Source organism: Scomber scombrus, chromosome 2 (assembly GCF_963691925.1).
Source record: "Scomber scombrus chromosome 2, fScoSco1.1, whole genome shotgun sequence".
NCBI classification, from domain to species: Eukaryota; Metazoa; Chordata; class Actinopteri; order Scombriformes; family Scombridae; genus Scomber; species Scomber scombrus.
In genome coordinates this window covers 2,953,903-2,965,312 of record NC_084971.1, presented here as the reverse complement: position 1 = coordinate 2,965,312, position 11,410 = coordinate 2,953,903, and the positions used below count along the sequence as shown (strand labels likewise).

The window sequence follows — 11,410 nt, the reverse complement described above, 5'->3', positions numbered from 1 at the left end:
GTTTCAAATATCACAGCTTCACACTCCTATTTCATGCCTGGTGCCCCCTGCTGGCCTGAAAAGACACAGCAGAAAGAACTTGATAGCGGGTTACTTATGAGAATCAGGTGTGTTAAAGTGGGGAGATACCTAAAACATGCAGGGCAGGAGCTCTCCAGTAGCAGGGTTGGTGACCACTACCTTATAGCATATAAACCAGACCAGGTAGATTTTGACCCAGGAGGACAACAGGAGTGTTTAGAGATTGAGTGTTTCTCCACTAGTGTTCATCTTGGTGTCTGTTAACGTCTCACCTGTGCAGTTCACCTGGACATATGAGGAGGAAAACCATTCCACTGTAGTTCCACAGTCCAGCAGCGCAGACTCAGATCCATCACAGTCAGAGTAAAAACGTGCCATTTTCTCCTTTGTGGGAAGAGTGACATTGTTGGTTGAGATGGCAGCACCACAGCCCAGCTGTCTACACACCACAGAGGCGTGCTTCAGGTCCCACACTGTAGACTCTGCACTCAGCAATTTTAGCCCACCCCGGACGTCCACCAGGAGCTTTCCAGAGCAGGGACTGTTGTTCTCGTCGTCCAACATCACACCTATATAGTCTAGTCAGGGTTTAGCAGGAAAAGCACAGGTAAGTTAACACAACTAGGAATCACATCTAACAAATAATTTCTTGCTGTATCATTTTATAACACAGCTTCTCAGTATCTCAGTATCTGATTTCCAAGAAAATTAAAAAATTCTATTCTCCTACCTGTGATGTTCATGAGGAGGCTCAGGCTCTCAGAGGAGAAGTTATGATTGAAAAGGAAGTTGTGATAAACACAGCTGCAGTTCCCTTCAGTCGCAGTAAATGTGAAGACGGCAGAGTGATTGACAGCTGGCTGGGTCAGGCTGTGGGTTTGGTTGAGACTGTTGATTTTAAGGCTGAAGTGACCTCCGGGGTATTGTGGCTCCACAGAGCAATTGATGGTGATGCTGTGGCCCATGCTTATCATCTCCCCTCCTTCGCTGTTAGTAGAAGACAGCCCAGAGATGATAGTTATATTCGGCTGATGCAGAATGTCTGTAAGCAGAAAAGAAAACAGGAGAGTGCAGGTACAATTATAACATTGAAAGCAGGAATAAACAAGCCTTGCAGTGTTGATATAGTATTAATCTGATAAAACTTAGATGATAGGACGGAATCCAACAAATCAGTCTTTCATTTTATTTCATTTTGCAATAAAAGCTGCTACTGAGACTCAAGACAGGTTTGCAATTTTTGAAGGCTCAGATGTCAGATTTAAAAGTAGATGTGAAGCTTATATGAGGCTTCAGCAGTCAGAGTTAGTCATATCAAGTGATATCTGACACATTTACAGTATGTTCAGCATCAAATTCCCTCTTAGTGTTTCCTGTTAAACTGCGGTGAAAGTATAGTAACAAAAAAAGGGACTTTGGCAATAGAAAGACCATAACGTTGAAACATATCTACTTGATTTGACTCATTTGGACGGCTGAAGCTTCATATTAGGTGAATGGAAATTTACCAGAGTTGCAGGTAAATGTTAGAGCAGATTGTGACAATCAGTTTGGGTTAGGTTTTTGGAGGCAGAACTAAACACATCCATTGTCTGTATCTCTGTAAAGCATCCTCAACTAAATGTAAAGACAAATGCTGCTGCTACTCTCACCTGTACAGGCCACTTCGATTGTCGAAGAGGAAGACCAATTCTTCACCACCCCACACTCCATCAGAGCACGCTCAGAGCCCTCACAATCAGAATAGAAGCGCCACACGCTCCGAACTTCGGGTGAGTCGTCGACTTTGCTGGTTGAAACAGCCGCGCCGCAGCCGAGCTGCCTGCACACCACAGCTGCTTCCTTCAGACTCCAGGAGTGCTGGTAACTCACTGATCTCCACTTTTCCTGATGCTCCACCTCCAGCCTGCCAGCACAGCGGCTGTGTCCATCCACCAACCTCACATCATGGTGCTCTGAAATTAAAACAATGGCGACAAGCCAAGCATCAGACAGATCAAACTTTATGTAGTGGTAGTTGTTGTTTGCCAGAAAAGGTCAATAAACTCTGCCACAAAAAAGTTTCTCTTCCTAATCACCCAGTCCAAAGTCCACCCGTCCATCCACAGCTCATCTACAACCCAGAAAAAATTATTAATAACAAAACCTTTCCCCCTAAGGATGAACCTACCTGTTTCTACAGCTCACAGTAATAGTAGTTGCTGATGATATGATATATTTTATGATATGTTTGTCATTTAGTTTCTACCCAGTATCAACAGACCCACAGTTTCTGTTCTGTAAACTGTGTTCAGAGGGAAAATCCCAGATGTATGTATGTAGTTTGACTTTGTTCAGAACTGATCTCAGCCCCCTGACACTCTCCTTCAATGTCAGATGCTAATCAAAATAAAGCCTACATATTTATGTATATAACACAGCAAGAGACAGTACATATTGGGTCAGGGTAAGGGTTAAAGTTGGGGTTACTGCTAAGAAATTCAAATAAATGTAGCTACAAAATGTTACAGACTGGATGCTTGATGAACTGGACACTTTGCTGCTTGTGGTTAACTCAGGTTTACCTTTCACAGTGAGATAGAGTGTCTGCGGATTGGAGAAAAAATCTGGCTTGAATTCATAGTTGTAATCGCATTCGTATAACCCTTGGTGTGCATCTTCTGCAGCAGGGAAGAAGAATATGGCACTTTTACCAACAGCTGGTTGGATCCACTCAGCAGCTTGGTCAATTCTATGGCCAATTCTATATCTGAGGCGCATGGAGAATGGTTTGTAAAGTGAACCAGTGGAACAAGAGATCGCAAAGCGCTGGTCCTTAACAACCTCAGATCTGTAGCCCAAATCCTGGTCCATGTTCAGTGTGTGTAGGTCTATATGAGGCTCCTCTCCACGTTCTGCAAAGACAAAAAGACAGCCATTTGAATGTCAAATAATATATCCAAAGCATTAAACTCTGGATAACTTTGTATTATTTTGTACCTCTGCAGTTAATCTCAGTCCTAAACTCTCCACAATCCTCTTCCATGGCATTGCGTATGTCTGTGGGACAATCCAGAAGATGCTTCTCTTTGCCTCTACATTTGAAGACAAGACTCGTGGCCTGTTCTGCGTTGCTGTAATGCTTTGAATGGTAACTATATAGAAACCCACATCCAAGTTCAGCACAGGTAACTTGTGCATTCTCTGTCGTGAAGGATTGCTGACACACTGATGCCCATGATGGACCAGACTTGATCTCCAGCTTGCCTGAACATCTGTCAAGCCCTCCCACAAGTCTCACATTTTCTGGAGAAGGAGAGAGGGAGAGAAGGAGGTTGGGGGTTGTTAAAAGCTGAAGGCAAACTCAATCTGAATTGCAGATTACAAAGATATATATGTACCAGCATTTTATAATTACCTGCACAAGTCACAGTCATTAACATGTATGAAAACTTTGGCATCCAGGTCTTACAAAATGAGGAATTGGTGGGACTTTCCCAACATGTGGATGGCAGCTCCCACGCTCTTCCATACCGATCATGTTTCAATGTCGAGATTACAGATCCACAGCCCAGTTTCTCACAAACCATGTTGGAGTGTTCTGGTTTCCAGAGGGCCCAACTAACAGCCAGGGGCCTCCATTCACCTTCAAGCTTTCCTTCCAGTGTGCCTTCACAGCTATTCTCTTCTCCGACCAGTCTCACATCATAAGAACCTGGACAGAGACGAGAGAGTCAGTGCACATCTGAAAATAGAAGGTTTCTTGCACTCTGTGTATTGTTTGCATTAAAGAAAAACTTTTATAGAACCTGGACCAAGGCTCTTTGGTCCTGTGTGAGGTGGTATGTGCTCTCCCCACACATGCTGCCCCCTAGTGTTTTTACTAGTCACCATTCAAGATTCATTTCAAAATGTTGGTGCTCACTTACAGAACTCTACATGGCCAGGCTCCGCAGTATATTGTGGACCTTTTGCACCTTCACACTACAAGCTGTGCCTTTAGTTCCTCTACTTTGGGTTTTTTAAGTGTACCTCTGACACATTTTAAGACTCGATTTTAAGACAAGAGGAGATCGTGCCTTCCAGTCAGCAGTCCCAAAGCCTTGGAGTAGTCTCCCAATAAACTTGAGGTCCTTGAATACTGTGGATTCAAGCACCTAGAACCATCTGTTCAGACAGGCATTTGGGTAGTTTGTGGTATTTTAAACTTGACACGTCTGTTCCCTTTGTCTGTTTTATGTAGGGAGTACCATTCAGTCACAGTTTACTGTCAAACCCCTTACACATACACTACCGGTCAAAAGTTTTAGAACACCCCAATTTTTCCAGTTTTTTATTGAAAAAATGTTTTCAAGCTTACCATCTTGGTCTTTTTTCCTAAGGTAGTTGTGTCATAGCTTGGACTTATGTTTTGGGTCATTATCTTGCTGTAGGATGAACCCCTGACCAACTACATGCATACCAGAGGGTTCTGCATGGCATCGCTGCAGAATGCTGTGGTAGCCGACCCTGGATCCAGAAAAACAGCCCCAGACCATCATGCTTCCTCCTCCATGTTTAACAGTTAATGTCACACACTGAGGAACCATCCTTTCTACTCGACGGCGTACAAAACTCCTGCGTGATGACCAGAATATTTTAAATTTTGATTCATCAGTCCATAACAGCTTCTTCCAGTCTTCAGTAGTCCATTGGTGGTGTTTCATGGCCCAGGCAAGCCTCTTCTTCTTATTCTGACATCTTAGCAATGGCTTTCTAGCTGCAACTCCACCTGTCAAACCTGCAACTGGAAGTCTTCTCTTCACAGTTGAAACTGAGACTTGCTTACTACGACCACTATGAAGCTGTGCTTGAAGCTGTTGTCCTGTGAGCCGCCTATCACGCAAGCTGTTGACTCTCAGAAACTTGTCTTCTGACTCTGTTGTGGCTTTGGGTCTGCCAGACCTCCTTCTTTCAGAGTTCCCCCCAGTTTCTGAGTGAAACTGTACTCACTGACACCTTGACTTTCTTCGCAATTTCTCTTTAGGAAAGATCTACATTTTTAAGTGTTTGTGTATAACTTTCAGTTTTGGGTAACCTTACCTTTTTTTTAACCTCTGGCAGTTCACCACTTACCTTTGTACCATTTCAAGCTATTCATTGTACTTGAACTGCTTGACTTTCAATAAAAAACTAGAAAAATTGGGGTGTTCTAAAACTTTTGACCGGTAGTGTATATGCAATCAAACATTCTTAACAGGCATCTTTCCAGATAAAATGAAGATAGCGAAAGTTATTCCCATTTATAAAAATGAAGACAGACATTTGTTTTCCAACTACAGACCAGTTAACTTCCTCAATTTTCTAAGATTTTAGAAAAGATATTTGTAAAAAGAATTGATAATTTTGTCGAAAAATGCAATGTATTAAGTGAGCAACAGCATGGATTTCGAGCCAATAGATCAACCACACTGGCTATAATGGAACTGGTTGAAAAAATGTCTTCATCAATAGACAACAAAGAGTACAGTGGGGGTATTTATCCACCTCAAAAAAGCTTTCGATACAATAGATCACAAGATATTAATTAGTAAGATGGAAAACTATGGCATTATAGGTGTAGCATATTCCTGGCTGAAGAGTTATCTGGATAACCGGTACCAGTATGTAAATGTTAACACTGAAAATTCAGAGCTTTAAAAGGTCACCTGTGAAGTTCCCCAAGGGTCAGTCCTTGGACCCAAACTTTTCATTCTCTATCTAAATAATATTTGCAGGGCATCAGAGCTGCTACATTTTGTTATTTTTGCTGATGACACTAATTTGTTTTGTTCACATAAAGATCTGAATGAGCTTTTGGATACAGTAGAAAGTGAATTGTATAATTTGAAAAAACTGGTTTGACGTGAACAAACTGTCACTGAATGATAAGTTCTGAAATTCACTTTGAATTTTGTCTTACAAAATTCATAGTGTTTGGAAATAAAAAAAATCAACAATGAGGTTAAACTCAGGATTAACAAAGTAGAAATAGAGAGAGTGTATGAATACAAATTCGTAGGTGTAAGGATAGACCATAAATTAAACTGGAAACCCCACATAAACTACATTAAATCCAAAACAGCTAATGTATAGAGCAGATTGTAAAACACTTCCAGACTGTATCCAAGGGTTATTCACAAAGAGGACAAGCACTTATCCACTGAGGGGAAATTTCATTTTTAAAAGGAAATGGGCAAGAATATGAAAAGTAGATGTGTGTCAGTGTTTGGAGTGAAGTTATGGAATGATTGTGACATTGAATTGAAAGAAAGTAAAAATATGTTTTCATTTAAGAAATTATTTAAAACCAAAACATTAGAAAGTTGTGTAAGAAGTGAATATGGGGATTTGTGAATTTTTGAAATCAGGTTTCTGGATATTTATGTTTTTAGTTTGTTATGAGAACTTAAATTGTTAATTTATTTTACTTTGTCATGTTCAAAAGTCACTGCTACTGACTTAAGTTTTGTTTTGAAGAAACTGAATTCATGTTTTAAAAAAGGGAAGACAAAATAAGCTCAGGTTCGGTCTACACTTTTTTTTCGGTAAAAAAAACAAAAGAGAATAAAAGAGAGATTAAATCATTTGTAAGAGTAACATATAGGGATGAGGAAAGAATGATGATATATTAATTGTTTTGTTTATATATCCTATCACTTTTTCTCTTATCTTTGTTTTGTTTGTTTTGTTTTGTTTGCATGAACATCTGTTCAAGAAATTATTGTGAATTTATTTTGTAAATGATCGGAAACATAAAACTTACCTAACCTTACCTAACCTAACAGTTCTGGCCCCCTGATGAATGTAGATCCAATATTCCCTCTACTTTTATTTAAGTTATTGGTCTCTTCCAGCTTCTGAGAAAAATATCTGGCTCTCAATGTTGTGCTGTTGAATGTTTCACTATGTTCTACGATGGCTGGGAAGCCACAGTACAAAGTGTAAAACACTTTCACAAAGCTTGAAATAAATTTACATTTTGTCCACAAAATGGGCAAAACATCACCATAAACTCCACAGAACACACATTTGCTACTCACAGCATCAATCCCTTTATTAGATACATTCCCTTTCCGTGAAGATTGTGTCATTTATAAGTGTGTTTCGCAACTTGTAAATTTGCCTCAGCGCTCATAAAATTGTTTCGTGTGTTGTAAATTTGTTTTCGCCTTGGTAAAAGTGTTTTTGCTCATGTAATTTTGATTTGCACTTCCTTGCCATCGTAATGTTCACCAGCTGGTCAAAACAGTGTCGGTCTGCCGTACAGCTGACTCCAGTCCTCCAGCACTGCTAAAGCCTGTGGGGATTATGGATGTGCCACTGAAACCGAATAACTGAATAATCGTTCACGGAGTCTAAAGTCGATCGCCCTGCTTTGGTCGTGTTTTTGTTGTTGATTTGTTTTTCAATTGAAAACTCAAGACTTGAGGACTAGGAAGAGCTCTAAGTTTTTGTAAACCACCTCCACCTAATTTTGAAGTAGAATCTGACATGCCCTCGGCTACTTTGACTCAACATGACAAATGACCTTTTCTCTGGCTTACCTTTTCTCTTTTCTCTTCTTTTTTAATTGACCTTTTCTCTGGCATGTAAAGCTTTGTATGAGCCTGCAACTCTAAAGTTTAACAGCGACTGTGAAAGTGTCTCTAACTTGCTGGAACATGCATGTGTTCCGTCTTATTGCTCCGTCTTTGTGAAGGGAAGACCCACCTTAACTCATTTAACCTGGTGTGTAGTGGGGATTAGAACGCTGACATAAATCGCGCATGCGCAAATGAGATCCGCGAGCTATATTGTATCCTGCATCTCTCTATATATTCATATTTTACAAAAACATACTTGAGCGCGCGCAGAATCCGCTCGCAAAACGTTCACCTGCTCGCTCGCGAACGGATTTTCCTGCTAGCAAAACTTTCCCCCTGCAGAGATGCAGGATACAATATAGCAAAAACAATATGCACACGCGGATGTTTGGTTTGCGCGCGCGCAGGTCTCATTCGCATGCGCGATTCATGTCAGCGTTTGAATCCATGTGGTGGGGTTTAGGGATGTGATGTGTCACTGAAACCGAATAATTGAATAATCGTTCACGGGGTCTTAAGTCGATATTTGTGCTGTAGTCATGTTTTTTTGTGTGTTTGTTTTTTATTGAAAAACTTTAATCAAGACTTGAGTTGTGTAGTCTAGTATCAAGGGTTCATTAGCTACTGGAGAGCAATATATATATATATATATATATATCTGTTATTATTTTACAATGACAATTTGTTATATAGTGTATTACTTAATATGTCATACTTATGTATATTTAATGTCGATTTAAATAATAATAATAATATTTTAATAAATAGCAAAGGTTGGAGTGGAAATGGTAAATGGTAAATGGACTGTACTTATATAGCGCCTTTCTAGTCTTTTCGACCACTCAAAGCGCTTTACACTACAACTCATTCACCGCATTCACACACATTCATACACTGATGGCAGGCAGCTACCACGCAGGGTGCCAACCTGCACATCAGTAGGAATCTAACCATTCACTCGCATTCATACACCGTTGGCACAGCAACGGGAGCAACTAGGGGTTAAGTGTCTTGCCCAAGGACACATCGACATGTAGACTGGAGGAGCCGGGAATCGAACTGCCAATCTTCCAATTGGAGGACGACCGCTCTACCTCCTGAGCCACAGAACTCCGAAGGTTTTGTGTGTGTGCTTCGGGGGCCTCCAAAAGGAGTTGTGCTTAGGGCCTCCAAAAGCTTAGCAGCGGCCCTGGACGGACCTGACAGTAATCATCAAACTAGTTTATCAACATGTAACGTTAAAGCTTGTTGTTTGTTTTGAATATTAAAATGTATTTTTTGACGCATTATCTATTTATCCATTATCATGCATCCCTAGTGGAGTTGTCATGTCAAGCAATGTTTAGTACAATGAACTATTGCTGTGATTTGTGTGATTACACTGGGTATCAATGTAAAATTCAAGTAATTATTATTCAATTTATACTGTTAATATATCAAATGGAAAAGGCAGAGATTGTTCTTGCGTATAATACATGTTCCAGCATGGTTCACCACTTCACATGAACTCTGAAAAAACACGATAGATGTGTACAGTACCCTGGCATGTAATGGCAGGAGCTTGTTTGCACTTGTGGGTTGAGCTGGCGCAGTCCTGGAGACGAGACTCGTTGCCTTTACACTGGAACTTTTTCAATAAGGCCGGCACTCCTTCAGCTGTAGATGAATCACTAGAGACCATTGGAGGCCCGCAACCAAACTCATTGCAGACCACCTTTCGAGCCTCGGAGTCAAAACCCTCCTCACACACTGGGGCCCAATCGTTATCAGACTTTACGTTCAAACTGCCAGAGCAAACAGAATGTCCATTCCCAAACCTCACAGAGTCTGTAAACAACCACATAGACAGAAAGAGAGAGAGAGAGAGAGAGCCATATGATTAAAATAAGTTTTGTTCATGCATCCTGTTCTCTTGAGAAGTTTGTTTAAAAAGGTGAAGAGTGGTTGAACAACTTTTCTGCTGCTAAAATCGAACTATGAGAGATTTGGGTAAATATTTGATTTGGAAATTTGATTGGGAACAGAGTTTTAAAACTGATATTTGTAATTTGACATGAAAATACAAATCAATACCTGAGCAGACTACCTCCTGGCTGGAGGCCGTCATGCGTCTCCTCCCCACTCTTCTCAGTGATGCGGTGTTTCTGCACTCCCTCAGGGTGAGCTCAGTGCCATCACACATCAACTCTATCTCCCATGCTGGTCGCTGGTTAGTGTTGTTGACATTGTGTGTTATGGAGATTGCAGAGCCGCAACCCATCTGTCTGCAAGCCACTTGTGCAATCTTGAGCTTAGTTGCGCGTCCAGACCCCATGGCTTTGAAAGTCAATGTTTTCCACTCTCCCTCGTATTTCATTTCCAGCCTGCCGGAGCAGCTGCTGCCTCCTTCGACCAGCCGTGCATCGACAGGGTCTGAACAGGGAGAGAACACAATGAAGCAGTGAACTGTCAAAGTCATAGCTGCATTTAATTTCACATTTGTATTTAACCAGAAAGCAATACAGATGCCAGAACTCATAGTCTGAATACACAGTCTGTTGATCTGTTTCTGCTTCACACTTTGACAAATCATGGTGTCCATTATTGTGCATCAAGTCATCAAATAGAACTGCAATATTTGCATTTTCTCAATAACAGAGTGAAGAAGACAGTGTGAGAGCTGCATGCATAACATGTATTTTAGAGGTCTGTTTTTCTTTTTAAAATTTGTGCTAGTTGTAACATATTTCTACCGACTGATCTGCTTTCAGACAACACACTAGAAACATGTTTTGCGCTGAGGTTGAAGAAGTTAAATCTACAAGCAAGTATAACAGGGCTTCATCCCATAGGTAAGAACGGCTGTACTGTACAGCATTTGAGCACATATGAAACTGTCTTGCCCTTGACTTCAGCAGACTGAGTCAGTCTCATTAAAACATACACTCACTGTTGACTTCACCATCAAATCAACACTATAAGAATATCACATGGATGCAAAGTACTACATCAGTACTGTATACTGTATGTAAGGTAATCCATTCAATTTTCACACTTAGTGTAAGCACATAAGTATTTTAGCACAGTTACTCACCATTAGACTGACTTGCTCCTGAGGTCTTTGTTGTTAGCAGAACAAAACAACTAAATCCTATAAATGACCATTTGAAAACCACTGACCACTGACTTGACAGCATTTTGAATTCTGCTCTTTTGATTGTGATTGAGTTCAGGTAGCTCACTGAGTCAACACAGCAGGGCTGTACTCTACACTCTTGTAAGAACAACACTGTAGTTTAAACAGACATTTCTACAGCTTATAGTCAGCTGCCTCACCAACATGACAAATGACCTTTTCTCTGGTTTACCTTTTTTTCTTCTCTCTTTTTTTAATTGACCTTTTCTCTGGCATGCAAAGATTTGTTTCAGCCTGCAACTCTAAAGTTTAACAGCGGCTGTGAAAGTGTCTCTAACTTGCTGGAACGTGCATGTGTTCAAGTGAGTCATTTGTAGAAATTAAAGCTTTAGTTATTTATTCTCCACTATATAATCAAAAGAGACTGAAATACAAAATGTAGATATTTTCAATGTAATCACCCATCACACTGTATTGCATTCCTTTTATTTGATCAAAACAGATGACACAAATAACAGTTTCTCATGTTTACCTGCAGCAGCGATGTCTCTAAGATGTCTCTAGACTTTGTGGTTATTATATACAGGTCAATGACATGAAGTTACTTTTTTTGTGTCCATGTTTTAGTTTAGTTAGGTAAAAGGGTTCAAAGTGGAATATGAATAACTTGCACACATTCTTTTTTGTGGAT

At 40.4% G+C, this 11,410-nt stretch overlaps 1 protein-coding gene across 2 annotated transcripts; it reads right to left on the bottom strand.

Annotated features, from left to right (window-relative positions):
* Nucleotides 1–61: 61 nt before the first annotated feature.
* On the bottom strand, nucleotides 62–10,789 carry LOC134001400 (scavenger receptor cysteine-rich type 1 protein M130-like). 2 transcript variants are annotated; one of them, XM_062441014.1, is made up of 10 exons: nucleotides 10,678–10,789; nucleotides 9,678–10,016; nucleotides 9,144–9,431; nucleotides 3,419–3,715; nucleotides 3,172–3,306; nucleotides 3,001–3,060; nucleotides 2,586–2,915; nucleotides 1,674–1,976; nucleotides 752–1,063; nucleotides 62–599 (listed from the first exon to the last, which is right to left on the bottom strand). In XM_062441014.1, the coding sequence occupies exons 1-10, from the start codon at nucleotides 10,778–10,780 to the stop codon at nucleotides 238–240; spliced, it is 2,529 nt and encodes an 842-aa protein (XP_062296998.1). In that variant the 5' UTR covers nucleotides 10,781–10,789; the 3' UTR covers nucleotides 62–237. The 2 variants fall into 2 exon arrangements, with proteins under 2 accessions (XP_062296998.1, XP_062296988.1); XM_062441004.1 differs by having other exon boundaries at nucleotides 3,001–3,306.
* Between the last annotated feature and the right edge of the window lie 621 nt (nucleotides 10,790–11,410).

Excerpts from the sequence above, each read along its gene's own strand:
- LOC134001400 (XM_062441004.1), bottom strand. The coding sequence starts at position 10,780 with ATGCTGTCAAGTCAGTGGTCAGTGGTTTTCAAATGGTCATTTATAGGA. Across the intron at positions 1,977-2,585 it reads ACTCTATCTCACTGTGAAAG|AGCACCATGATGTGAGGTTG; the intron begins GTAAACCTGAGT and ends TTTTAATTTCAG. Across the intron at positions 1,064-1,673 it reads AATCGAAGTGGCCTGTACAG|ACATTCTGCATCAGCCGAAT; the intron begins GTGAGAGTAGCA and ends TTCTGCTTACAG.